Below are 25,920 nucleotides of genomic sequence, written 5' to 3'. Positions count from 1 at the left end.
TATCTGTGATTAAATCGCCGATTGCCTACCTATACTTACCTACCTAGGTTACGCGATATTTACACTAGCCGCACTTATTTATCAGCCAATCCCGAACACCTCGCCATGTCCTCGTCCCAGTCCAAGCCGGCCCACCTCGAGCCCTCAGAGCTCGGCACCAAAGAATAGTACGTCCGGCTGCTCTCCCTCCTCCGTCCAATGCTTCTCCCGTCTGACCTCGTCCGCCGCCCGCCGCCAGCTGGGACAACCTCTACGCCGCCGAGCTCTCCAACCATGCGCACAACCCGGCCGACACCGGCACCGTCTGGTTCGACGACTCCGACGCCGAGGCGAAGCTGACCGCCTTCCTAGCCTCCATATCCTCGTCCCCCTCGTCCCCCTCGTCCTCCTCCTCGGCGGCGCCCTCCGATGACGGCGACGAGCCGCTGCCTCGCCCCGCCCTCTCGCCCCCCCTCGAAAAAAACACCACCGCCTTCCTCGACCTCGGCACCGGCAACGGCTCGCTGCTCTTCCGCCTGCGCGACGCCGGTTGGCGTGGGCCCATGCTCGGCGTGGACTACAGTCGCGCGAGCGTCGAGTTTGCGCGGCGCATCTCCCTGTCGCGGGCCTCTTCCTCCTCTGCCGCCGCGGCGTCGATAACCTTCCTCGAGCACGATGTCCTGCGCGCGTCGCCCTCCGGCCTCCTCGCCGGCTCTCAGCAACCGGATGGGTGGGACGTCGTGCTCGACAAGGGCACCTTCGACGCGGTCTCTCTCTCGGCCGAGACCACCTCCGCCTCCCCCTCTCGCTCCGTCGCTACCGGCCGCCGCGTCGCCGAGACCTACCGCTCGCGCGTTCTCCCGCTCGTCCGCGCCGGTGGCTTGTTCCTCGTCACGAGCTGCAACTGGACGGAGGATGAGCTACGGCGTTGGTTCGAGGGCGACGACGAAGATGACCAGGACGTAGGGGGAACGGTGGAAAGTCAAGCTGGCGGCGGCGGCGAAGAGAGAGCTATTCCACGGCGGCACTGGCGGTTCGAATGTGTCGGCCGTGTCGAGTACCCCAGCTTCAGCTTCAGTGGCATCAAAGGTCAGACCATCAGCAGCCTGTGCTTTAAGAAGGTCGTGACTTAGCCTGCCTCTGACGGCGTATGTTGGGCTCGCGGCAGTGTCAGGACCTGTTGGAGACACTGCCGTCGTCTCAATTTTTGCTGGTATGATTGCAACATGTGGCTAGAATCAAAAACACAGAAAGAGAGAAGTGATACCCAGAATAGAAAAAAACCTAATTTATAGAATTGGGATAGAACGCAAGCTACGTAAGAGCTATCACCATAGCAATCTCTGCTAGGTCTCCTAGAAAAGTGCTGAACCCTTTTTTTTTTTTTGATTTGCCTCTATTCTTACATGTACCTGCATTCACCTGCCCTGCCACTCGGTGATGACAATGGCGAGGACGATGACGGTCACCAGCGCCCTCCTATTCCTCCCCTTCTCCTTTTCAACATTTAAAACTATTGTCCCCATCGCCTTCGTCGTTGTGGTCATGATCCTCTATAGAAGCTAGTGCACATAACTTTTCGAGGTCCCGATTGGGAGAGAATAGGGCCGAGGGGTTCTCTAGACTAGCGACGAGCGGCACGTAGAGCACAAGCCTCCGCAAACCAAATAGACTCTAGGCATTTTGATGACCGCGTGTGCTTGCTTGCCTCTCCCATACACGTCTTTTTTGTTTACTCTAAAAGCAAAACCCCTCGAAATCTAGGTATATTCTGAAGGGTCTCGTGCACGAGTTCGAGGTACGTCATTTCGGGGTGACGATCTCTCGAATGGTGCAACTTAGGGACGTTCTAGTACATGGTCGCACGTTGGGAAGGCTGCTGCTTTCTCTTCAAAGTTTTCGCTCATCTATGGCGATGTGTTCATAGGATCCCCGCCCATCCCGTGAATTCCTGCTACCGCGGTCGTAGCGAAGTAACGCACATCAACGTCGTCGTCCTTCTGCAGCTTCTCTAGGCTCGGGAGGATACGCTGCTGGATGAGCTCGGTCGCGCGGGGCGAAGCCGTGGTATTTGTCGTTCCCGCCTTCTCCAGACTGTAGATAGTGCCTTCGTCCGGGAGTCGCTTCAAGACGTCAATGAGCACGGCGTATGTCTTCGCCACATTAAAACGTATGTTAGGGATCTCGTCATCCACGAGCTTCTCTAGCATGGGGAGAATCGATTTGCCGATGACGTCCAGGCTCACTACCGTGGCCAGAGTCTAAAGAGAGTTAGGATACGGAGTAGGAATTTTTGAAAAACGGGACGGTGCAGAGCGAACCACTTACCGAGATCGCGAAGCAAGTCGTCATCCGGTACAAGTAGTTGGGGTGGGCTCCCATAGCCATGACCTTGGGTATGATGGCTTCACTGGCCCATTCGACCCCGAAGACTTCGGTGAGCTTCTTTAGGTTATGAGTAGCCGCCTCCCGGATTGAAAAGACGGTATCCCCGAGCCACCCCATGCACAACGAACTCAGCTTCTCGTCGAAGAAACTAACTCCGAGTTGGCTGGCAAGGAGGGGGATATACTCTATGATAGCGAGCCTCACTCTCCATTGCTTGTCCTCCGCGAGCTGTACGATGGCAGGCAGGAGGGATTGTGAGAGCAAGTCGATGCCGATGACTAGCAACATCAGCATTAGGGGGGAGCCCTCCACATGTCAAGATGCGGCGATACGTGCCTTGGTTGACCAGCTCTAACTTAGAGATGATATGCAGACGGACTTCAGGAAATTCGTCCTTCAGCATCTGCAGAAACATGGGGAGGAGGTGATCAATAGTCCTAGCATGCATTAGCGCTCAGCCATCTTGCTGAGATGAAGGGGAGTCCCTACTCCTGCTTGCCCAAAATTGGTGCCAGACCGCTGATCTGAGTGCCGAGAGCGGCACGGACGTGTTGGGAAGTATCGGAGACCAGATCCTCGATCGAACCCATCATATTGTTGAGGAGTGTGTTCCTGTCAACCAGGCTGCAGAAGCCGGGAATCTGGCCAGCAATGGCAGTTCTGACTTCAGCCTCGTTGTCCTTCAGCATCTTGACAAAGGCAGGCACCAGGTCTCGAGAAACGACCTCCTCATCGACGGCCTTGGCAATCTATACGACTCAATATCGTCAGCTCGGATCGTGATTCACGTACCGCCCATATGTCCTGAAATGAGGAAGGGGGGAGGGGAGCCCGTACCTTCTCAAACCTATCGGCGATCATGTACCGAACTCTCCAGCTCTTGTCCTCTATTAAATTTCGTAACGACGTGAGCAGGACACCGTGGCTGCCCTGTTGCTCCTTAGGCACCGCTTCGGCGATAGAGATGAGGATTTCTACGGTGAGTAACCGCACGCTGTCCTGGTCATCCTGCGCGAGGTGTTGGAAGAGGGGTATCATCTCTTCGATCACGATGGCCGCGGGCATCTCCTTCACGAACTTAGCCATGTTGGTGGCAGATTGTCTTCGGACCATCGGAGTCTCGTCGTGCACCAGGAGACCGAATTGCTGGCGAAGCTGCTCCTGAACAGGCGGAGATACCTTCTTGTACGGACTCGTGTAGAGGCCACAGCCAGAGACCTTAGAGGTGAACCAGTCTGCCTTGGAGAGTCGGATGGTCAGTGGGATGAAGTATTCTTCTACTTGCTGGGGCGACAGCTGGTTGCAGATCTTGTTGAGGGACTCGACAGCCTGCAAGGACCGGTTAGTAGAGGGTGGAAGGGGCCTTGCAGCTTCCGCAGACGGACCTTATCTCGGACGACAGGCTCTTCGATCGCTGCGAGGTTCTCGAGAGGGGAGAGAAGGACGTGGCCATACTGGGGGCCGCCGACATATTCGATGAAGTTGCCCAGCTCTTCGCTGAGAGCCACGAGGACCTCGTCCTCATCCTCGACCGACTCTGGTCGCGGCTAGTTAGATGATGCTCTCGAGATAGACACTCAAGGTGGAAGAGGGGAGAGAGAGGGGGGGGGGGGGGGGGTTGTAGTTGGCTGACCGTCTAGGAAGGGGATGAGCTCGTCGCGGGTGCGCTCGGCGCCCAGTGCGAGCGCGATGGTGGAGAGGCGATGGATGGCATTCAGTCTGAGGAGTACATCGTCGTGCTGGCGGCAGAGTCATCAGAGAGAGAGAGGCTAGCGGAGCCCCGAGAGGGAGTCTCGGGGCAGGGGCTGTTGGCCGGGGGGGGGGGGGGGGGGGGGTCACCGCCTTACCTTCAATTCATCTATGAGCACGGCGATGGGGTAGAGCTCATCGTTCGCATTTGGCGCGTCAGCCATGTCGAGAGGCAGGCAGGTATGCAGTGCCGGGGACGCGAGAGGCCGGAGGTGATGAGGCTGAAGGGACTTGAGGTTGGCGGATTGCGATGCTGCTGATCGCGTGGGTGGAGTGATGCAATGAATTAGGTCGATGTCGGGTCAAATTGGCGACTGGACAAGGGGAAAGACGGGAGGGACCAGCCAGACCAGACCAGACCAAGAGGCGGGATCGACGTTGCTCGTGCTTCTGCACGAGAAGGGGGAGAGGGAAAAAAAAGAGAGAGGAGAGATCTGAGGTCGACTGCGATGCTAGGTCAACGATGTGCTAGAGGGTTGGCCGTGGGTCTGGTCTGCCGAACTAGATCATCGAGGGGTATCATCAAAGGCAGGTAAGGCACTTTGTTTGGTGGCGGGTTCGGATTCTATTATGATCCAAAAGAGCGAGTTCGACTTGTCTCTGGTGGATGATGATAGGTTTAAGGCGGGCTGGAGCTACTACTACGTACTCCTTGTGCACTATGAGAGGTACCTTTAGGGAGCCAGACAGGCAGGTATCGAATGTACATGCCTACCTTCCCTGTACCTCCTGGTGGGTAGGGGTTTATGTACACCAGCGTAGGGGATGCTGGTGTCAGGGCACATCCGTGTACCTGCGATGTACGCACCGCGCAGTACTTGCTAAGTTTCATTTCCTGTCTGTGGACCTGGCCTGGGCCACTTTTGGTAACGTGCCCACCTCCCCCTTAGGTTTAGGTAAAAACCTACCTTAGGTAGGTACCGACGCTTACCTGCCCCGGTACTGCGATGGATACTGCGATGCTAGCACTGATAGCGGGAACCTACCTACCTAGGTAGGTACCTCCTACGAACGGGCTGGTATGGTGCGGCCAGGCGGACTTCTTTGTACCTATGTCAGGTACCTGGGCACTGATAGAAGGGTGTGTGGCTTCTACGATAGGAAACGCAGGCAGATTTCTGCCACAATCTGCCCCACTTCGCGCATCTACATATAAATATATCAGTATATGCCTAGGTACATCGGCCCATATACACCTTTCCACACATCGATTTGTACGTGAAATTCGGTTAGGTAGGTAGCCTCCGTGTCTCTTCCCTACATGTGCATATGCAGTTACAACTCTCTTACACCCGCGTTACCCCTATTATTAGTATTAGCCCAGTTCCCTTACTCCCATGTAAGCCTACCTAACCTACTTACTGACCTACATAAACCTCATCGAAATAGAATGGATCTTACTACATTCGGTACTTAACCTCCTCCATTTCTTGCTGAGGATGAGGGAATGCCTGCCAACTCGTTGGATACCTAACTCAGGCATAGAGGCAGGCAGACGGTTGAGAATTAGCAATTGCTGATGTGAGCACAAGCCGAGCATCATTCTGAAAAGCATGTCTGGTAGTCGGGTCCAACTCTCCTCCTCTCCCTCCTAACCCTCCTCTCCCTTCTAACCCTCACGCGAAACGCAACGGGACTTAAATGCAACGTCGCCTGTCGTGACACAGTTGGATGATGAGCTGTGATGTCACTCGAGAGCTCTCTGCCCCCGTCCCAGAAGGGGAATCCTGTCTGGCAGCTGAAAATTTGCATGCCCGGGGTTCTCCCTCTCTCAGGCATTATCGTCTCACCACCCCGAAGCTGACAGTCCACGTCAAATATTGGACATACACTAACGGATGATATCGATCTATCCTGGAAATAAACATATTTGTATATGAATGCTTCTGCCCAAGTTCGTCCTTATAATTACAACCAACGCCCACCACACCGTATGTCATTGTTACAGAGTTCAGCTCGACGCTACATAGTATAATCCAACACGGGATGAGATTGTCTGCCTCCTAACCTCCTATAGAACCGTGTCTATAAGCATGGCCTTCTTGACGGCCGAAATACCAGATTTATTTGCATGGTCCCTGACGAGCTCGGGCGCCTACATCATTCCTATATATGTACATGTGCATGCATGTACGCATCACATATGTACGCATAAGTACTGCGTAATTATAAGGCCGTGGATGCCTATCACGCTCATGATATACATGCATCTACCCAGGTCCTTACGTTAGAAGAGGTACCTAGGTACCTACCTACCTTTTAGGTACCTACACCTTTGATGGGGCTCATCAGCGACCTCTAGGTGGGTACATTAGGTACCTCCCATTTCCACCAGTGAGGTACCCCCTACCGTATGGGGTGTATATACGGGTCCCGGTATGCATATACGCATGTTGTCTACTCTCTACCTCCGATAACACTACTTAACAGTAAATTGGGGTAAAATGGTATTGCATAATCCCATATGGATGGCGGGGTTGCAGAAGGAAGTTGCTCGCAACCCCCTCCACAAGGTATGAATTTCTGAAATCGACGAGTGAGTCAAAAGTCGATCCGACTTTGAACTTCCCAACCCGAAATCGCGCCAGACTCCCCCAGACACAAGGCTCTCCCCCTTCTCCTCGCATTGACCCTCCCAGAGGGGCCAATATCGAAGATGCCTACCGTATCAGTAGACAAATATGACCTCTTCGAGGCTCTGGGTCAACAGTGCGTAGCTCCCCTCGCTGATCCCGTCCGTCGTCGTCACCCCCACCCCCCGCTAATATCGGGATCCGTTAAGATACACGACCACCGAGTTCGAGGACCTCTGCTTCGAGTTCGGTATCGAGCTGGACGAGGACACCGAGAACGATGAGAGGCCGATAGTGGATGGCGTGCAGGAGCCGCCGCAGCTCAAGATCGAGATCCCCGCCAACCGCTATGACATGCTCTGCTTTGAGGGCATCTCTCTCATGCTCAACATCTTCCGCGGCAAGCAGGCTGCCCCGAACTTCCGCCTCGTCCAGCCGAGGAACGGCGAGATGCAGACGATAACCGTGCTCGAGGATACCGCCAAGGTCCGCCCCCTCGTCGCCGGCGCCATCCTACGTGACGTTAAGTTTACCAAGAAGAGCTACGACTCCTTCATCGCCTTGCAGGACAAGTTGCACCAGAACCTCGCGCGGCAGCGCACCCTCGTCGCCATCGGTACCCATGACCTCGACACCGTCAAGGGCCCCTTCACCTACGAGGCCCGCCCACCCAAGGACATCAGCTTCGTCCCCCTCAACCAGACCAAGACCCTCGACGGTGAGCAACTGATGGCCTTCTACGAGAAAGACAAGCACCTGGGGAGGTACCTGTACATCATCCGCGACAAGCCTGTATACCCGGTCATCTATGACGCGAACCGCGTCGTCTGCTCGTTGCCGCCCATCATTAACGGCGACCACTCCAAGATCACGCTGAACAGCCGCAATGTCTTCATTGAGTGCACCGCCACTGACGCGACCAAGCTCGACACCGTTATCAACATGATGGTCACCATGTTTTCCGTCTACGCTGCCGAACCCTTCACTGTTGAGCCCGTCAAGGTCATATCTGATCACAACGGGCAGACGCGCATCACGCCGAACCTATCGTCGCGCACCGAGACAGTTGAGGTCGACTACATTAACGGCTGCCTCGGACTTTCGGAGTCCGCCGAGAGCATATCTGCGCTGCTTACTAAGATGGCCGTGACCGCGCGGCCGTCGGACGCCGACCCAGCCGCGCTCATCGAGGTTACTATCCCGCCGATGCGCGCCGACATCCTGCAGCGGTGCGACATTATGGAGGACGTCGGCATCGCGTACGGCTTCAACCGGCTGCCGCGCATCTCGGTGACGAAGACGGTCGGTGCACCGCTGCCGCTTAGCAAACTCGCCGACATCGTCCGGCTCGAGTGCGGCCTCGCCGGGTGGACCGAGGTGATGCCGCTGATCCTGTGCAGCCACGACGAGAACTTCGCCTGGCTCAACCGGCGCGACGACGGGCGTACGGCGGTGCGGCTCGCGAACCCCAAGACGGCCGAGTACCAGATCGTTCGCACGTCGCTGCTACCCGGGCTGCTGAAGACGCTGCGGGAGAACAAGGGCCACAGCGTGCCGGTCCGCGTGTTCGAGACGTCAGACGTCGTGTTCCAGGACCCGGCGGTGGAGCGGCGGGCGCGCAACGAGCGGCACTTCGCCGCGGCGTGGTGCGGCAAGACGAGCGGGTTCGAGGAGGTGCACGGCCTGCTCGACCGCGTTATGGCGATGCTGCGGCAGGCCTTCCTGACGCACGAAGAGGGGCTGGCGTCGCCACCGGGCAAGGACATCGACTTTGCGGTCACTCCCGCGCACGAGAAGCGAGACGGATATTGGCTCGAGCCCATCGACGACGAGCCCACATTCTTCCCCGGCCGCGCGGCCGCAGTCCACCTACGCCTCGGCGGCAAGGCCGCGCGCGTCGGCGAGTTCGGCATCTTGCACCCGTCCGTGCTCGAGAACTTCGAGCTCAAGTACCCCGTCAGCACGCTAGAGATCAATCTCGAGGTCTTCCTGTGACGGAGACGGACGCGGCGGCGACAGCGAGAATAGCGAGACCAGTCGGGTAACGCTTTTAGGGACAGGGGGAGACGATCTGGCCACAGGCAGGTGTCGGGGCATCTCAGGAGATAGCGCCTATTTAAGCTATCTCGCGGGGACGACGGCCGGCTGGTTCGGCAGCTTACCTACCTAGGTAGGTAACGAATCACCACCACTTACGAGCCCGCCTCCAGATCGAGGGCGGAGGACGAAGGGCAAGCAGGTGAAACCAGCTGAGATCTGTTCTCTGCCGGTCCGCGATGGGATTTTGGTGGCGGATATACCCACCTAGGAAGAGCTTTTGCAAGTAGCCTGTAGCGCGAGTAAGTATACTAGAAAGGGAAGAATGGGAATTGGCGAGTGAGTAATGAATGATCAATAATACCCTGCCTCCGTCTTCACGATTCGTACGCACGGCGTCGATTATACTTGGCCACCGTTCTACTATATTCCCTGTCCTCGGTCTTGTTTCGCGCGATTTCTCTGTCTTGCTTTTCCTATACCTATCAAAATCCTTACTGCATATAGCCAGGTATCCCTAGGCCCTTGTGTAGGTATTCGTCTTGTCCGTATTTCCCCCCTCGGCGGCCTATCTTAGTCTCTATAGCACGGCAGGTATATCGCACAACCAGCCAAGACAAGACACATCTTCAGGACCGCCCTCCACACAAGGACGGTCCCGAGGCGACCCAGCCCTGCCGGAATACTAACGCGAATCCCTCGACATGGACTTCCAATATAGAATCCGTTCCGACGACCTCTCTCTTCCTTCCTATCCCCTTCTCCAACTACTCCACCTCCCAGCCCGCCCCTATTACCCTAGACCTCGCACCTCACCCGAGCACGGACTCACCCGACGACGCCAACAACGACAGCAGTAAGACGGCATATCTATTATATTTCTCTTCTCTCGCCTCACCCAGCTGCCCGCAGAACAGCAGCGACATCATCAAACAACTACAATAACAAGAACGAGATTGGCGGCCATAACAACACCTAGGCCTGTATTCTTACAATACCAGTGTCACGAGATCACATACCAAGGCGATGCCGCAATGCCCAATTTCTCCCTCCTGTCTCTTCTCGCTTCACGCACACGGCCTAGTACTCACAGTCGCTATCGTGGACGTCTTAACTCGCCTCTGCAAGCCGCGCACATACGTGGCTGTCCGATGTGCGAAAGACGGCCCCCGAGAGCGGCAACAGTAACAAAAACATATTCGTTCTCATGAAGTCACCTCCGTACTGTCCCCCTTCTCGCCATTACCCGCCCTTGTCAATGACGACATGTCCGTCATCTCCTGTTCCCCCGTACTACTCCTCGGAGTGGCAGTATTCTTCCCGCTGCTGATGCTGCTGCTCTCTCCTCCGGCGGCGCTATTATTCGATGATCCGGCTCCGAACAATCCCCGTCCGAGATCTAAGCTGGCGACGCCGTCTCTGAGTTTGGAAAAGTTCGTCGCGAAGGCGCCGGGCGTGTCGGCACTGGCGCTATGCTTGAGACTTGCTGGCTGACTTTCCGCTGCTCGGTCCTGGGTGAGCGCCTCGTGCGCAGATTCTACGCCTGTGAGCACACTCTTGCTCTGGGTTAAACTTGCGGGTTGGGTATGAGCCGACGACCGCGATGATCTGCCACCGCTGTTTGGCGTCGTCGTACCGGTCACCGTGTAGCTGCCGATCCTCTCGTCCATCGTCGAAACTAGATCCAGATACTCATTCATCTCCGCATCCGTCCTACCGAAAAGCTGGTACCACCAACGCACCTCGGATAGTTTCGGGAACAGAAGTCTCTCCCGGCCGCTTTGCCTGTCATCGATTGTCGCGTCGTAGTCCCGGTTCACAAATTCCGGCTTTCGGGATAAAAAGTAATCCCACACCGACCTCGTATTTTCACTCGCACGGGCGTCCTTCCGGGCTTTTTCGCTGTTCCACAGAAACGTCCCGTACTGTCCAGCGTAGAGGTGGTAAAGGAGCCGTCGTAAAAATCGCTCGTTGAACTCGAAACGATTGGGATGTTGTCGTAGGAGCTGATAGGTGGCATCGAGAAACTGGTGGAAAACAGGGGATATCTCAGTCGGCCGGGTAGCTTCGCTAGCATCCGAGGTCCCCGAGGCGGGCTTCTTAGTTGGCGATGGGTCTTCGGGTGGTGAACTAACACCGTCACCGTCAGATTCGACGTTGCTTTCGCTACTACGGTTCTTGAAGAAACGTTTTGCGCTAGCGAAGGCATTTTCTAAGGCTTCTCCGGCACGGCCGTCTGACTCCCCAGGTTGTAGCGTAGAACCAGCCAGGGAATCCCTTTCGCAGGTAAACCACTTCTCGCAGTTCAAGGGGCCGGAGCGTTGTGCAAACATGTGTCCGAATGCCAACCAATCCTTTTCGACCAGTATGATGAATCCTTCGATCGTACGGTAGTAGGGATCCAGCATCAGCTGTGATAGGGCCGAGAGTTGGCTGGTACGGTCCCAACCATCGGAGCAATGTATCAAGACGTGCGAATGCCTTATGCCCACCTGGCGCGCGATCAACGCCGACCCGTCGAGAATACCGGTGATATGCTTGAGCCAGGCGCTTTTCGCGAGCAGTTCGCGATTCGGAGGTAGGCGGGAAATGTCACCCTCTTTGAGGGCTTCTATGACGGTGTTGAGCGAGTCTCTCATGACATGAATATTCTCGATATTCAGGTACGCCTTCTTGGCAAATTTATAATACTCCATATTTTCCGACCCTTTCCCCATTGCCTGCATTACAACCGCGTTGATGGTGGGCCGGGCATCCACGATGAGATTGCTTTGCTGCGCACCGTAAACCAGCCGCTTCCCGGTTTTAGAATCGTAATTAGAATCGTTCCCAGCGATGAGATCATCTTCGAAGCGCTCTGTATCCGATGTCTCCGCTTCCAGACTGTCTTCCCCCAGGTCTACCTGACTGGTAGCTGGACTGGGCTCTGTCGTTTCCGGAGCGGAAGCATCTATTCCATTAAACTCAACGGTAGCGGACGCAGAAAAACACGCGCTGACAAGCTTCTCATCCTGGATGCTACGATTCCCTCTGAAGCCCACCATCGGCTGCGAGCTTCGCGTTATGGAGCAGTTGTTAAGGGAGTGAAGATAGGTCAAAACAGGTATGCGCTGTCTGGACCGGTACGAGCCAGCATATTTTATGACATTGTCGGAGATCTTGGAGGGCACAACAAGGAGCCCTGGATAAGTCGGAGAGAAGGTGTAATCCTTGTTTATCAGAGAGATCCTCCAACCCCTGTCAACCGACTTGTTGCTAATCCCCTGACGTCGGAACTCGGCCCTCGGATCGTATAGACGCCACCCGTCGAACGGCTTCTCGAGCTTCAGGGGTTGGTAACTGAAAGCATACAACTTCTCTATCGTGCCCAGGCGACACGTGCGATTTCGGATGTGTTCAAAGGCTTCCCGAGCACGGAGCTCGTCGAGGAAGTTGAAGTTGATAAAGATGAAATCTCTACACCGTAGTCTTATGGAGGACGGCCGCCCAGTAGCGCTGGGACATGGTCGAAAGATACAGTTGCTGATTATGGGGTAGGCGATGTAGAGCTCACGTGTCTTCGGAGCACTTGGTTGTGATGGTGCATCGTGGGTCGGGGCATTCGGGAATACGAATACTAGGTGGTGGTCTGTGAGATGGAGCTCGCCGGAGTGTATCTCGCCGCCCCGGACGGCATCGACGTTGGGTAGCTATCAAGACCCACCAAGGGTTAGTTAGCAGTCAGCGGCAGGGTAGCAACAGCATCGAATATGACAGAAAGAGGCCATAGCAACCTTCTTTATATGCATTTTGAATCAAGGAGGCGGCACGCGCTGTTGCATTTGCTCCAGGGAACTGGTGAGTGCCTGAGAGAGGAGTGGTGGGAGAGGAAGAACCGGCAAAGCCAGATGGAGAGGGGTTCACGACCAAATAAGAAAAAGGTCTGAAGGGTGGAAGAATGGAAGAGGATTATATGTTATTTGGTGGGCAATGAATGGCTATGCAAGCCTGACAGATCAGCGCCTGGACGGGAGGGCAGTAAAAGGACGAGAAATGCTGGCATCTGGCAGAGCACACACTGCACTCGGAGCAGACCCAGCATCTCAATGTCAAGCGCGACGGGAGGTAGCGAGGTAGAAGGAGTGGTGGGAGTGGTCACATTGTTTCAGCCAGACGAGCAGATGGCCGAGGCGGTTGAGGAGGCGATAGGTGTGTGCGCGTGTGTTATAAGTAGCTGTCTGCGTCTGGGATAGGGCGATGGATGATGGATGGGACGGTATAGAGGGATAAGATGGACGGGTGGATAGATGGATGATGGGGACTTCCATGATAAGCTACCTAGGCTTTTCGACAGCCAGGGACGGCACAGTATCAGCAGGTACTCCTTGTGGCTGCAGGTCTGAGGTACTGGTTCATGTTGTACCCAAGGCCAAATACTTCCACCACGCTTCCACCACGGGTATCGACAAGCTGGTTGCTTACCCGTATCCCATATCGTGCTAGGCTGTACAGTGTATAGGTATCTACCTGTACTTACCCGAGGTACCTACCTACCTCCTGTGGTCCAAGGCAGGGGACAGGTACATCAAAAGTCACTGTGTATATTAGGTACATATGGTAAGCAGGGTTTACCTGGTACCAGTGGACCTTAATGTAAGGCGAGGCTGAGGGTTCGAGGGCAGCCTTGTTCTGCCCTGCCTCGCATGTGGCTGGTGCCGACGTCACCAGACCAGGGAAGTCGTCAGCGACCCACCTCTCCAAGTTATGAGCCGTATCCTTATCGTACTATCGATAACCCCAATTTGGCCTTGATGCTGGCACACAAACGCCCGAACCCTAAGAAACGAAAAATCACTAGCAAAAATCCCGCCAAGCATCCACCGCTGCTAACCCACCAATCGTCCCCGAAATTTCGTGACGACCTCAACTCTAACCCGGCAGCAGCACGAATCTTCGCTTCCTCCCTTCAACCTCCGAATCCACGAAACCCCAATCAACAATCCCTCTCCAGCATCCTTCGGTGAACACCCACATCCAAGATGTCCGCCCCGGGCTCCCAGATGTAAGTGGAACCGTCCTATCTAGAATATCGAGTTGCCCATCTATAAGCCACCCACGATAGCGTCCGTTTCAACGTGCGAATAGCACATCACATCGCTCATCTCACCATAATTCGAGCTTCGCTATTGTTGTTGTTGCTGTTTCGAATAGCGGTGTACTAATTTGTCTCCTCTCTCTGCAGAAGCTCTAAGCGCAGAAAGTTCGTCGCCGACGGCGTCTTCTATGCCGAGCTGAACGAATTCTTCCAGCGCGAGCTGGCCGAGGAGGGTTACTCGGGCGTCGAGGTCCGCGTCACGCCCACCGTCACCGACATCATCATCCGCGCGACGCACACGCAGGAGGTCCTCGGCGAGCAGGGCCGCCGCATCCGCGAGCTCACCTCCCTCATCCAGAAGCGCTTCAAGTTCCCCGAGAACTCGGTCTCTCTCTACGCCGCCAAGGTCCAGAACCGCGGTCTGTCCGCCGTCGCCCAGTGCGAGTCCCTGCGCTACAAGCTGCTCAACGGCCTCGCCGTTCGCCGCGCCTGCTACGGTGTTCTCCGCTTCATCATGGAGAGCGGCGCCAAGGGTTGCGAGGTCGTCGTTTCCGGCAAGCTGCGCGCCGCCCGCGCCAAGTCCATGAAGTTCACCGACGGCTTCATGATCCACTCCGGCCAGCCCGCCCGCGACTTCATCGACAGCGCCACCCGCCACGTCCTCCTGCGCCAGGGCGTCCTCGGCATCAAGGTCAAGATCATGCGCGGCTCCGACCCCGAGGGCAAGGCCGGACCTTCCAAGTCCCTGCCCGACGCTGTCACCGTCATCGAGCCCAAGGAGGAGTCCAGCATCGTCACCCCGATGAGCCAGGACTACGGTGCCAAGGCTGCCCAGATCCAGGCACAGGCCGAGGCCGCCCGTGCAGCCGAGGAGGGCGCGGAGGGAGAGGAGGAGGTCGTTCCCGAGGAGCAATAGGATTGATGTAGTCGGTGCTGGACCCCTCAATCCGAAACCTAGGGCGAAGAATAGGGGGTGTGGTTGAAGGGAGAATGGGAGGAGAAGGACACAGGAATGGTAAAAGGAAACGGGGGTTTTTCTTCTCCCCACTTAACCAGGGCGAAATCCTCCTTCTTCGGCGTCTTGATCATGATCATCATTTGCATTGCAGGGAAGGGAAACGAACAGGTGCTACTCGGGGCGAACGGATGCCCGGGCGCTATAGGACGGCTAGTCTACTCTTGTCTATCACCAATTGTGTACTAAATACACTGCGCGTGGTAGAGAGAAAGGAGGGCTGGGACGTAAACTACAATATAACACTCGTCATGCGCGCGTGCATGCATGCGAACCGGCACATGCGTGACTTGTCGAGTAGAAGGAATTGCCCAGTGTCTAGAGACCGATTTACCGATCAACTCAAGGGCCTCTGTGTCCGTCCGTCAGGTAGTCAGGACTACTAGACAATGCGGTATACGGGTTGGCGTCGCATGGCCTAGCCAGCAACTGAGTAGCAAGGAGAAGACTCTTAACTGGACAGGCCACGTGGGTAGGGGCCAGGACCGGAGGCTCTTGTACCGTACACGTAGATGACCCCTATCTCAACAAGGAACCCTCCCTACTCACGAAGGGTCCTCAGAGGCCTATACGTAGGCCTACGGTGCATTCTATCCCCTAGAGTCCTGCGTTAGCTAGACCCCCAGTAGCCCTGCCGCCTCGCCAACGGAGAGATGGGTGGATGGGATCCCGCGTATAAACAACACTCCTGGATAGAGGTCGGGCCCGCGAATTCGGTCTGTGAATCGGGTCGGCCGGCTGTGCCTACAGCGGGAATGCAGCTAGCTGCTAGTCTGCGTCAGTAGCTAATTACCTGCTTAGGGCATGCTTCACCGGCCCGCGATATCCCTTTATCTCACGCTTCACATGGCCGACACATGCTTCGTCACCACATCTGGTACTTACATGCTATGCGTGTATGTACGTGTATGTGCGTCTAGGTACGTGCCATGTATATATGTCTAGACGAATTCCTAATGAAGCCGTGACCTCAGCGCTCTATCGTAAGGACCTCGTAGGGACCCGGTAAGCAGCCTGGCGAGTAGACGAGCGAACTGCTAGTCACCATACCATCGCCCACTCGCGTACCCATATATCCGTCCGTTCGTCCATCTATCCTATTGAGACGGCTGGCTCTCTTCTTCTCCGCCGTACGTCCGCGTGTGCGCACGTGCGTGCCGGAAGGAGAGGTGGAAAGGGGATGGGAAAGTCTTGTATGCTCTGTCGATCGACGTATAGAGCTTTCTCTTCTGCCACACCCTGAGCATGGTAATAATCGTACAGGCGAGAAAAAAACAAGCACGCAAAAAAAGAAGTGGTCCGAGAGGTAGAAAATTCGGACCAGCAGGTAGCTCGCTACCGTTTTCGCGTCCACGCTTTCTCTCGCTTCCCTCCCTCCATGAACCCCGGGATCCCATCCCGCACCCGACGCCGAAATCTGCCGCAAGAAGGTTCCCCCCTTCTGCCAAAAAGTGCCCCTTGTTCCCCAGAACGCCGCGGTCGGGGGAAAACAGATTTTGCCCCCCCCGACACAGGAACCTCACAAATAGCAGGATATTACCTCCTTTGTGGTTCCTTGGTAAGCCCAATGCTCCCATCTCCTTCTCGTCGTAAACAAGGGAGGGGTGGTGGTACATTTCCGTTCCACGCCCTAGGCTCCGGTCCGGAATATGCAACATAAAACTTATGATATTAATCGTGTCCATCTGTGGAATGTCGCGTTGGATTTCTCGGACAGATGGAGTTGCGACGGGACTAAAGGGGAAAAAAAAGTATACAATACAGTCACAGATGAGATGCGGAGGACGATTTAAATGATGCCGATACGTGCTCTCTCATCGCTCAGCCGACTTCCGATTTTGTAATTCAATCGACTCGTGATTTTTGGGAGCGTGGTATCGGGAGCCGTTCTGACCCGTCGATGGGGACTCATCTTCGCTACCCTCGGTGAGATCGTTCAACCCGTATTCACCTGACTGCTCTAGGTCAAAAGCGCGCATGAGACCCTCTCGGTCGGAGGGTCCCCGGCTCCCCACGCTTATCCGCGAGCCCGTGCTGCGCCGAGCCTGCAAACTAAGACGTGTCTGAATACTTGAGATCATGTCGGTGCCAGTAACGTCGGTGCCTTGCCCCGCAAGCATATTCGTTCCGTTAGGGTCACGCCGCGAGAGGTTTAGTAGGTAAACGCCGGTGAAAGTTACTAGGAAGCCGCATAGCAAGGAGAGCGTATTGACCGTGTCGGTGGTGTTGAAGCCGGAGAAGAGGATGAAGGAGGCGCAGAGGGTGGCGGTGGTGAAAGTCACATAGTAAAGTGGGTTAACTCTATACCCATGTCAGCTCCATCTGTATATCCCGTCTCTAACTTGGGGACCCTCGTACATTTGCGTGCTAAACTGGCTCAAAGCCTTGTTGAAATAATTCATCTGGGTCAGGATACAGACCGCCGTAAGAATCATGAAGACGTATGTCGACGGATGCGAAAACTGGTTGTTCCCCGCGAGTGTGAGTTTCAGCGCAATGCCGAACGCCTTCACGGACATGACGGAGACGGAGCCGACGGTGGAGCAGATCGAAAGGTAGATCAGAGGATTCTTCTTGCCATGGAGCGGCGCGATCTTATAAACCATGACTCCCGCGAATATAGCCACGACCGTACAATACAGGAGGAAACCTGTCCCTCGCATATTAACACCGGAACCGAGCGCACGGCTGAGCTATGGATGCAGTCAACTCACCTGGTTGAATAGCGTAGTATAAAATCTGATCGATTGTCTGAATGTCCTCGTCAGGGGGCGCATGGAGAACGATGACGACGGCGCCTAGCAAGCAGATGGCGCAACCGAGCTTCCCCAAGGTTCCCAGCTCTTCCTTCAGAAAATACGATCCCAGGACGGCTCCGATCAAGACCGAAAGGGCCCCCAACGGCGTCACTAGAATGGCTGGGGCGAAGGCGTACGCAGCGAAATTGCAAATTTCTCCAATAATCACTTTTAAGGGGGGGGCTACGTGTCAGTCTCGTCGACACCGATGGCGCTAAGTTGGCGGGTGCTTACTCGTTATCATGCCTGCCCACCACGTTGGGCTTCTGAGATAGACAAAGCCATCACCCGAGAAACCATGCTTCTCCTCTGCTTGTATTAACCCCTGCGTCGTGTTAGCCATGGTACCGTACGATCACCAAGTCGCTTCGTATGTGGTCGAAGAGGGACTCTGTTGCAGCCGCTTCGGCATAAGAATGCGGTACCTTTTTCGTAATGACAAAACTCGTGCCTATAACGAGAAAGTCAGTTATACCCCGAGCAAGATACTCCTCTGCCCACATCCGGATGGCTTACCAATGGCTAGACTGGAGGATATAGCCAATGCTAACCCGATGTATCTGCCCGAAATTCCCAGTCAGCACATTGTCTTTGATGGCGGTAGTATTCTTATCACTCATTGGGGCGTAGGGGTTGGCATGCCGATATATTCGTAGGGCAAGTATAGGGGAAGGGGAGCCGTTCGTACTTCTCATCTAGCATCATCTTGAAGGGGATAGATGTATGGCCGCAACGGGAGTCGCAGCGTATATGTAACGAAGGAGATGGGGCCCGGGGGGGATAGGTAGAGTTATAGTCGTCGCCCCGTGGGGTGAATACAGGCCAGTTCGATAGCTCGCGCCGGGCGAGAGTAACAAACAACGAGGGTAGGGGGGGCCTCGAGAGGGGGCGTGTTGGCGCCGGGATGATGGGATGCCACGGAAGCCGGAAGGTGGTCAAGACGAGGTCGGTTGCGCAGCGGGAAAAGGCCGATGGCTGACGATCGCATGCAGAACGGCGCTTATTCGGCAGAGAGCGGATAGCACATCGAGGTGATCGCGGTAGAGTACTATGCTTCGATAACCCCAGGGGGGCAGCTGTGTAGTGAGTGGGATTTCGCAACACGCTTGATGTGTGGTCTGTTTGGTGGCCTCAACTACACAGGTTAGTGAGGTGCGGGAGGGAATGGTGGGCAGGTGGTGAGATTCGGAAGAAACACAAAGGCTAGCGATGATTGATCGATAGACAGACCCTGGGTACCTCTTTTAGCCCTCCTTTGCCTCCGCAACCGACCTTACATAAGGCCAGCAGCAGGCTTGGAGGCGAGGTACCCGGTCACGTACCGGATGGAGGCTGATTTGTATGTCTGTAGGTATCTACCTGATTGATTAGGCCACATATCGAACCCCAGGTACCTCCCAAAATCAGGGATGTACACCTAGGTGGTTCCATATGAGGTTATGTACATCATGCGCACGTACATACCCTACATAGGTACCTGGATGCTTAGGTATATACTTGCATAGGCATATATATTTAAAGAGGTACATGACTTGGCGCTTAGGTACCTAACCTATACCTCGTAGCCCGACGCGCTTCACCTTGCTGCGGCCACCGATGGTACCTAACAGGATGTATCCAACAGCGATATTCGCACCTCACACCCACGCATCACAGCCGTCTACCCTATGCCTCTTGACCTCACGGGCTGCGCCGCTCTGCCTGCCTGCCTGTAGGTAGCTTTCACGACGCTTGCGCACGTAACCTTTACTACAGTGGGTGGCCGGGGCCGCGGGTTTCAGAGGTTCGAGGTACGGGGCACACTGGAGAGAGTGGGTCGGGCTAAGATGTAGCATACGTGCCATGTATCATCTCGGACCAAGATACCAGACGCTCGACCGGACGTTTCAATACGGATGCTATGGACAATGTGGCCCTCCACCTCCGTACCTCACACCTCCATACCTCTCCATACCTTACATTGTACGCACATTACTATGCGTAGATATGGACACAGTGATTGCACCCGATGCCCTGCCATCCACTGGTGCTCCTCTTCGGTTTGCCGGGCTTTACTGCAGGGGCCCACCAAAGAGGAAGGGGGTTGAAAATCGTCGGTCCTCCGTCTCTTTCAATCACCGACCAGCGACGCGCCTGGGAAACCGAGACGGGACCCCGTTATCCTTGGCTTCCAGCTGTTGCGCAGGTACGAATAATTAACCCAGCCATCTTCCAGGTATCTCGAGCACCACCCACCCATCGTAGCATGTAACTACCTATACTACGTGGTATGCATTTATGAACATGCTGCATACATCTGCACATGTGCAGCGGGAAAGAAAAAAAATGGGAAAAAAAAGGGAGGGGGGGAAGGGCTCGAAATTCCTCTCTTTCCGTATCTCTGTGTGCTCTTCATTCTTGGAAGGGTTGTCGGGATGCGCTGCGAATCGCATCTCGAAACGAAACCTTCGTACAACACCCGGCCAGGGCGTCGCTCTTTTGGGAGATTTTGGCCAATCCTTCTTCTCTCAGACCCTTCCCCATCCTAGATGAGGCGCAGCTAGCCTCCCCTTGCATCCGTCCACGTACTCCGTGCTCGACCTGATCCGCCGCTGGGTCCAGGGGTCTGCAGGTGGCTCTCACGCCTCGCCGAGCTTCGCTGTTGTGTGATACGACCCCAATCCGGCTTACCGTACGCCTCTATTTTTCTATTTTTCCCTCCTTTTCTTCAGTCAACCCCTACCGGAATTCGAACCCCCCCCAACCCCCATCCCTATCTCGCCTGTTCCTACTGCCCTTTTCTTGTCCTGTTTATCCCCCTGCTCCTCGCGGCTGGTCAACGCTAAATAAAAACCGATAACGTGATCACTGGACCTAACACCATCCTAATAATAATCTAACATGCCCGGTGGGTTGGCGACGAGAGGCTAGCAAAGCGACTCTTAGCAATTACGTACCACACATCGAGACGGGCGTATCCCTTCGTCGGTATCTGTAAATACGTAATCCTCTCCTTTCAGTGTTTCGTGTTGTCATCTTTACCGTTTAAGCTACTGTCTATAGCAGGGTTCGCGGCAACTTAACCCTTCGGATACGAACTACTATAACTTCACGTGGCTCTACGCGAGAAAGAGAGACGCTCTCACTCGGTTGCTTACTTAACTCTCTTATGTTAGGAAGCGACCTCGACTTATTACTCCCGAAGATGCGGTGAAAAGCATGCGTTAGTTGGTAGAGCGGTTCAGCGACATAAATACGACCTGTCCTATGCGTCTTAACCCTGCCACTTCTTCTGTTGCCGCTTGCGTTTACATCAAGGGCGTACACATAACACCCTGCTGCAAAAATGACGAATGCAACGTTGTGGTTATGAGCCTATTCTCAACCATCCCCGAGAAGCACAGAATACATCTCGTACTGGTCTGACCTTCCTCGAGGAAATGAACCTATTATGAGCCTCCTTTCGCACTATTAGAACGATAACCTCGACCCTGCGAGCTCAACGATGGCGTCCATAACAACGCCGTAACGCCTCATGTCGTCAGTCCCCTCGGTCGACGTCCGCCATGTCATTTTCCTTTTCCAGGACCTCTAGAGACCCTGGGATCCTCTTACACGGTGAACGCCTGTCCTAAAGCGTCGTGATTGACGAGCGCCGTACATATCGGAAGCGAAAAGAGATGTGCCGAATTAAAAAAATCAAAATCAAAATCAAAGGTGTCGTCTCGCCGTCGTTCTCGATGACGGGGTCGGCTCGATGCTAATTACCTGTAGTCATTGTTAAGCTCAATCGTCCATACCTGTATAGTTGCTTTTCGGTATTCGTAGCTGCGTCTGTTAGCATTCCGAATCGAGTCTTATTACGGAGAAAACAATGGTATGCATCTGTAAAGTTGAGTGTCGATGGGATGAGCCCAGCATCGGTTCGTTAGTAACTTGTCTGCATGTCGAACATAAGGGGAGAGGCGGGGAGTATGGAAGATCGGGTTGAGGAGAGCAGCGAAAAGGATTTAGGATCGACGACGCTTGATATCTAGATAACGTTAGCACGTTACGACACGGATTTAATAGTTTGACCCCATACCGTTCTTCTCCAGTTCGCCATCAAGTAGATCCGAGTCCGACCGGGTCCGCTTTCCGGAAGTCGGTGACACTTGTACCGTTCCCTTGGCAGCTGTCGGAGGCTCGTTCTTGGGGTCCTCATTATCAGACTCCCACGTGATTTCATCATCAATTGGCACATGAAGGCTCGCGGATGTGCCTAGGCCTTCGGTGGATGGGGCTTCGCCGCCACCTGTAACAGCGTCGTCGTCCTCATCCGAATAGTCTATCTCGTCTTGATCATCGCCGTTTAGCGTAACAGTGGCGCTGGTATTATCGGAGTGGAGGGCGTCGGTTCCTCTATCCACCGGTGGAGCATGACGGCCCGAGTCAGTATCTTCGGCTGTAGCCGTAGGATCGTACTGGTGAATGTCTTGTGTGCCGTTCGGGAGAGACGTGTTATCCGCGTTATCTTCAAGCATTTGAGTGTTAGTAACCAATGCCTGGTGTTTAAAAGGCGAGACCCCACTAGGGGAGGTCCAGCACATGGTGGACGACTTTGGTAGCTGGTCCGAATTGCTGTAGTCGGAGATGGGAGGGGATGGGTGACCAGTGCGATCAGACTTGGTGACACTGCCGCCAAAATATGGCCCTGAGAGACTGACTCTCCAACTTGCATCGAGTCGTTCAAGCTCGACTTCGAAACAGGCGTCGCACTGACAATCGCTCTTGTTGTTGCAATGGGATAAAAATGAAGGGGTAAGTAGAGGGGGGTTATGTTTACCCTTTGTCGCTGGCGAAAGGTCCAATTCTTCGTCAGAAAAGTCAATCAAACCATCCGCTGTATTCTCATCGACATTCGCACCAACGACCTCGTTAGGCTCTTCAATGCGCTCCTTCAAGTCTTCCGCAGCCGTTTCCGCAACGGAGTGTTGTGTTGATGGTGAGTCGTATTTTACCTCATCCCTAGCCTCCGTAGTGTTACTATCAACGAATTCGACCCCAACCGAATTCTCCTGGTCGTTCTCGTAGGCTTCCTCAAGGTCCCCATCATCAGCTGAGAGGGATGAGGCTTGGCTAATTTGTTGCTTGACCGGCTCATCATCAAGAGGTGTTGCTTCGCGATAGACAGCGATCGCCGAGAGGCCACGACCAGAGTCTGCGCTGTCCAAAAGAGCCATCAGGCGCTGGCGACAATTTGGTCTTACCATAAGATAAATGTAAAGAGCCGCTGGCGATTGCGTTTCGTCATTTGTAACAAGTCTATCATAAAGAGTAAGGATATCACCGAAAGTGAACTCTTCCAGTATCTCACAGGCTGAGGACTACAGAACAGGTCAGCTGAATATCGGTCTAGGGGTAGGTTGGGGACGTAGAAATACCTCCGAGAATTCTAGGCCTAGTCCATCTACGTGCATCACCAATTCGTCAAGAGGGGACACCTCATCTGCAATAACGTCCCGCAAGCTCGACAATAATTGGCCAAGGGGAAGTTCTAGAGCCGACATATTACTGAGGAAGTATTGGTTAGGATCATCGTCCTTCGACGTCGCGAAGAATCTATAATCCGTTTCTCCATATGAAATGAACATGTCGTGGCGAGCGGCAATGGAAAGTAGGCTTTCTACGTTAGCTTCCTGAGTCTGGGGATCCCCTTCCTTGGGGTTAGGACCAGCTGTCTCATCATTCTCATCGAGGTTCTCCTGGTCGTGCTCTTCTTGCTCTTCATGAGCTTCCTCCAGGTTCTTCTCGCTGTTCTCCGCTCTGAGATCCGAGGCATACGGCTGACTCTGTGTTTCATGGGGGCTAGGGGCAAAGACCTGGTCCTGAGCATTCTCTGGGGGCGAAGGAATTTTGTCATTGGCGAGCTCATAGTGTAGTTCGCCGTCTGGTTGTTGCTCGGATGCATCTTGTTTAGGCTCATCAATCTTCTCCTGCTCAATCTCTTCGGAACCTTGGTCTCGCGCGGGTCCAGGCGGCAGGCTCAAAGTAGGCGGCTCTGATACTTGTCTTTCGAAGGCACTGATATTTTCGTCATGCTGAGCCTCATTTGCTTCGGTAGCTAAATGCTGCGCTTCTTCATCCACCTTGTGTGCGTCGTCTCTTTGGTTGACGTCTCCATTCGACTGCCCCTCGACTTGCTCATCTCCCTCGTGATTGCTAGGGGCGACTTCATCTGCAGGTTTCTCGGGGTGAGATTGGAGGGTGGTATCTTGGTAGCTGTCAAAAGTACTCTGGACCGCAATTTCCGGTCCGCTTTCATCATTCCTATCATTGTTAGGGGTATTAAGATGGCTTGCGCCATCTTCCCTTGCCTCGGGTACTTTCAAACCTGCCTCCACGGCACCGGTAGGGACCGTACTTTGCGTAGCCGAGTTCTCACTTGTTCCGACTACACTGACATCAACTTGACCTGAATCTTCTCCGGCGGGCTTATCGCTGGGATAAGCTGGCGCCTCCAACCAGTCTCCTTCGCCACTAGTAGCGTGCTCGACATCTCCATTACCAACGTCGGCGCTGTCGACATAATCGATTTCATCAACATGCTCAAATGTTTCCCCATTACGAGCATCCTGCTGCCATACGTTCTCATCAGGATCACCCAGATCAATCTCGATATCATTGGAGGCTGCGGCCGTCTCATTGCGCTCGACATCATCGGCGTCGACCATGCCATATGATGCATCGTCTCCTTCGGCCATCAATTCATCTCTGGTATCTGAGTTGAAATTCTGAAGTTCTTGTATCTGGTCGAAATCTGCCAGCTCCAAGTCTTCGTCGGGGTGCCCAACAGCAAAATCGAGGTCTATGTCAATGTCCTCAGCATAGGCAGGGTGACCGAAATCGGTCGTGATCTCCATCTCCTCCCCCGGCATCATCCCCAGTCGCTCAGAAGCGTGGGACCCGTCGCAAAGGGATTCGGATGGCCGAGAGTTTGGGGGAAAGAAAACTCTGGTAGAAATTTCTACTGTACCCTGAGAGGGGTGGGCAGATATTCGGGTACACTCAAATGATGTAAGGTAATTAGAAGTGTTGAAAATAATGGCGCGGGAAGTCTGACCAAGGTAACTGGCTTGATTGAACAAAGCAGTCTAGGAAATAGCTGTGAATTTGGTTGATTGCGCGAAAGAATCAAAGCTGCCCTATTGGTACCACGGCATGTGGCGATGCCAGGATTCGTGACTGTGACCCGATATTAAGTTGACTTGTGACTAGAAGTCAACCACGGTGCCGGGGAATTTCCTTGTCGTCCTATCGGTCGGACACGAAAGGGTCAAAAAAAGGCGATGGTAAGAAGTCAAGAGAAAAGGTAGAGGTCATTTGCTGAGATTTGTGCCGATTGCCTGGGCGGATTGGTGTCCTCGAGAACAGTATCAGGCTGGGAGATGAACTGGGAAAACTGCGCAAAAGAATCTTATTATTTCGACAGAGGGCTGGTAGGACTTGTACTCGAGATCGCAGCTGAACGGAACAGGGCGATGAGTGTATGGCAGTCTATTGCGATGCGGGATCGGCAATGCGTCGATAGAAGATGGGTTGGAAATGGATGTGGGAAGAGGGTCTCGATGATCGGGGGGGGGGTGGATAGGTCGACGCGACTGGAAATCGTTTAGGCTGGGCTGGGGGCTTGCCTGAATTTACGTGCCTAAAAACCGAGAGGGCGTCCTGCCGGTACTGGACTGGTGGAGGGAAGACGTTGTAGGCGCAGGGAAAGACGCAATAATGCAGCGGTTCGCAACCTGTCAACAAGGAAGTTTTGGTTGAGGGAGGAAGGATGTGAAGACACCGTTGAGAGAATGATTTTATGAAGGTTGTAGAGGCGAAGTGAAGTCAGGTTGGCTTGGAGCTGACGACCCATGATGAAGTGTTTGGGCAAGTGGAGACTAGAGGTGACTGCTAAAGGCAGGTACCTAGGTACCTATCTACGTACCTGCTATTAGTCAGGTTAGGCACATACCTCTATCAGTACCGAGCACAAGGCACTTAAGTACCTCATACATTGAGATTCCCACAAGCCTACGAGATGCATCGCTGCCCATTTCTACAGGCACTATAAGGTACACCTCTAAGCCGCTGGGTTGGGGGGTGGGGGGTGCCTAATGTACGAGGTAGGTACCTAGGTACGTGCTGTAAATAGGTGTAGGTACCTCCTAAAGTCTGGGTAAATAGCGGCTAAAATCTACATAGCAGGAGACGCCTGGCTGGGAAATGTGGCTTGACTTTGGGGCTTGTCTTCCCAGCACTAACCACGTTTTCCAACAGGCAGGCATGAAGTTGAATTGGCTT

General features: G+C 54.4%; 8 protein-coding genes across 8 annotated transcripts; 3 read left to right on the top strand and 5 right to left on the bottom strand.

Annotated features, from left to right (window-relative positions):
• Positions 1-105: 105 nt before the first annotated feature.
• On the top strand, positions 106-1,112 carry GGS23DRAFT_600482 (putative S-adenosylmethionine-dependent methyltransferase of the seven beta-strand family; the record flags this gene model as incomplete). Its single annotated transcript, XM_051519074.1, has 2 exons — positions 106-167; positions 239-1,112. 2 exons carry the CDS (start codon positions 106-108, stop codon positions 1,110-1,112), a joined length of 936 nt encoding a protein of 311 aa, XP_051368063.1.
• Positions 1,113-1,886: 774 nt separating this feature from the next.
• GGS23DRAFT_607572 (armadillo-type protein) lies at positions 1,887-4,280 on the bottom strand (the record flags this gene model as incomplete). Its single annotated transcript, XM_051520072.1, has 8 exons — positions 1,887-2,240; positions 2,308-2,645; positions 2,704-2,804; positions 2,857-3,116; positions 3,205-3,696; positions 3,753-3,904; positions 4,001-4,106; positions 4,215-4,280. The coding sequence occupies 8 exons, from the start codon at positions 4,278-4,280 to the stop codon at positions 1,887-1,889; spliced, it is 1,869 nt and encodes a 622-aa protein (XP_051368062.1).
• Positions 4,281-6,772: 2,492 nt separating this feature from the next.
• GGS23DRAFT_600480 (phenylalanyl-tRNA synthetase beta chain) lies at positions 6,773-8,684 on the top strand (the record flags this gene model as incomplete). The annotated part of the gene is made up of 2 exons (XM_051519073.1): positions 6,773-6,825; positions 6,899-8,684. The coding sequence occupies 2 exons, from the start codon at positions 6,773-6,775 to the stop codon at positions 8,682-8,684; spliced, it is 1,839 nt and encodes a 612-aa protein (XP_051368061.1).
• A 1,247-nt stretch (positions 8,685-9,931) lies between these two features.
• On the bottom strand, positions 9,932-12,514 carry GGS23DRAFT_600479 (phosphatases II; the record flags this gene model as incomplete). The annotated part of the gene is made up of 2 exons (XM_051519072.1): positions 9,932-12,415; positions 12,500-12,514. 2 exons carry the CDS (start codon positions 12,512-12,514, stop codon positions 9,932-9,934), a joined length of 2,499 nt encoding a protein of 832 aa, XP_051368060.1.
• Positions 12,515-13,744: 1,230 nt separating this feature from the next.
• On the top strand, positions 13,745-14,716 carry GGS23DRAFT_607569 (ribosomal protein S3; the record flags this gene model as incomplete). Its single annotated transcript, XM_051520071.1, has 2 exons — positions 13,745-13,767; positions 13,951-14,716. 2 exons carry the CDS (start codon positions 13,745-13,747, stop codon positions 14,714-14,716), a joined length of 789 nt encoding a protein of 262 aa, XP_051368059.1.
• A 1,152-nt stretch (positions 14,717-15,868) lies between these two features.
• On the bottom strand, positions 15,869-16,813 carry GGS23DRAFT_323732 (uncharacterized protein). Its single transcript, XM_051512900.1, has one exon. It carries the CDS (start codon positions 16,498-16,500, stop codon positions 15,913-15,915), a length of 588 nt encoding a protein of 195 aa, XP_051368058.1. The 5' UTR covers positions 16,501-16,813; the 3' UTR covers positions 15,869-15,912.
• GGS23DRAFT_323605 (DUF803-domain-containing protein) lies at positions 16,519-18,433 on the bottom strand. The gene is made up of 7 exons (XM_051512899.1): positions 18,302-18,433; positions 18,130-18,173; positions 18,039-18,064; positions 17,848-17,938; positions 17,530-17,781; positions 17,174-17,465; positions 16,519-17,116 (listed from the first exon to the last, which is right to left on the bottom strand). The coding sequence occupies exons 1-7, from the start codon at positions 18,316-18,318 to the stop codon at positions 16,630-16,632; spliced, it is 1,209 nt and encodes a 402-aa protein (XP_051368057.1). The 5' UTR covers positions 18,319-18,433; the 3' UTR covers positions 16,519-16,629.
• A 2,877-nt stretch (positions 18,434-21,310) lies between these two features.
• GGS23DRAFT_323519 (uncharacterized protein) lies at positions 21,311-24,765 on the bottom strand. The gene is made up of 4 exons (XM_051512898.1): positions 23,016-24,765; positions 22,418-22,958; positions 21,677-22,105; positions 21,311-21,625 (listed from the first exon to the last, which is right to left on the bottom strand). The coding sequence occupies exons 1-4, from the start codon at positions 24,510-24,512 to the stop codon at positions 21,603-21,605; spliced, it is 2,490 nt and encodes an 829-aa protein (XP_051368056.1). The 5' UTR covers positions 24,513-24,765; the 3' UTR covers positions 21,311-21,602.
• Between the last annotated feature and the right edge of the window lie 1,155 nt (positions 24,766-25,920).

The sequence above is a fragment of the Durotheca rogersii genome (genome assembly GCF_024521655.1).
Source record: "Durotheca rogersii strain YMJ 92031201 chromosome Unknown GGS23scaffold_33, whole genome shotgun sequence".
Lineage (NCBI taxonomy): Eukaryota > Fungi > Ascomycota > Sordariomycetes > Xylariales > Xylariaceae > Durotheca > Durotheca rogersii.
This window is presented reverse-complemented; position numbering and strand designations above follow the sequence as displayed.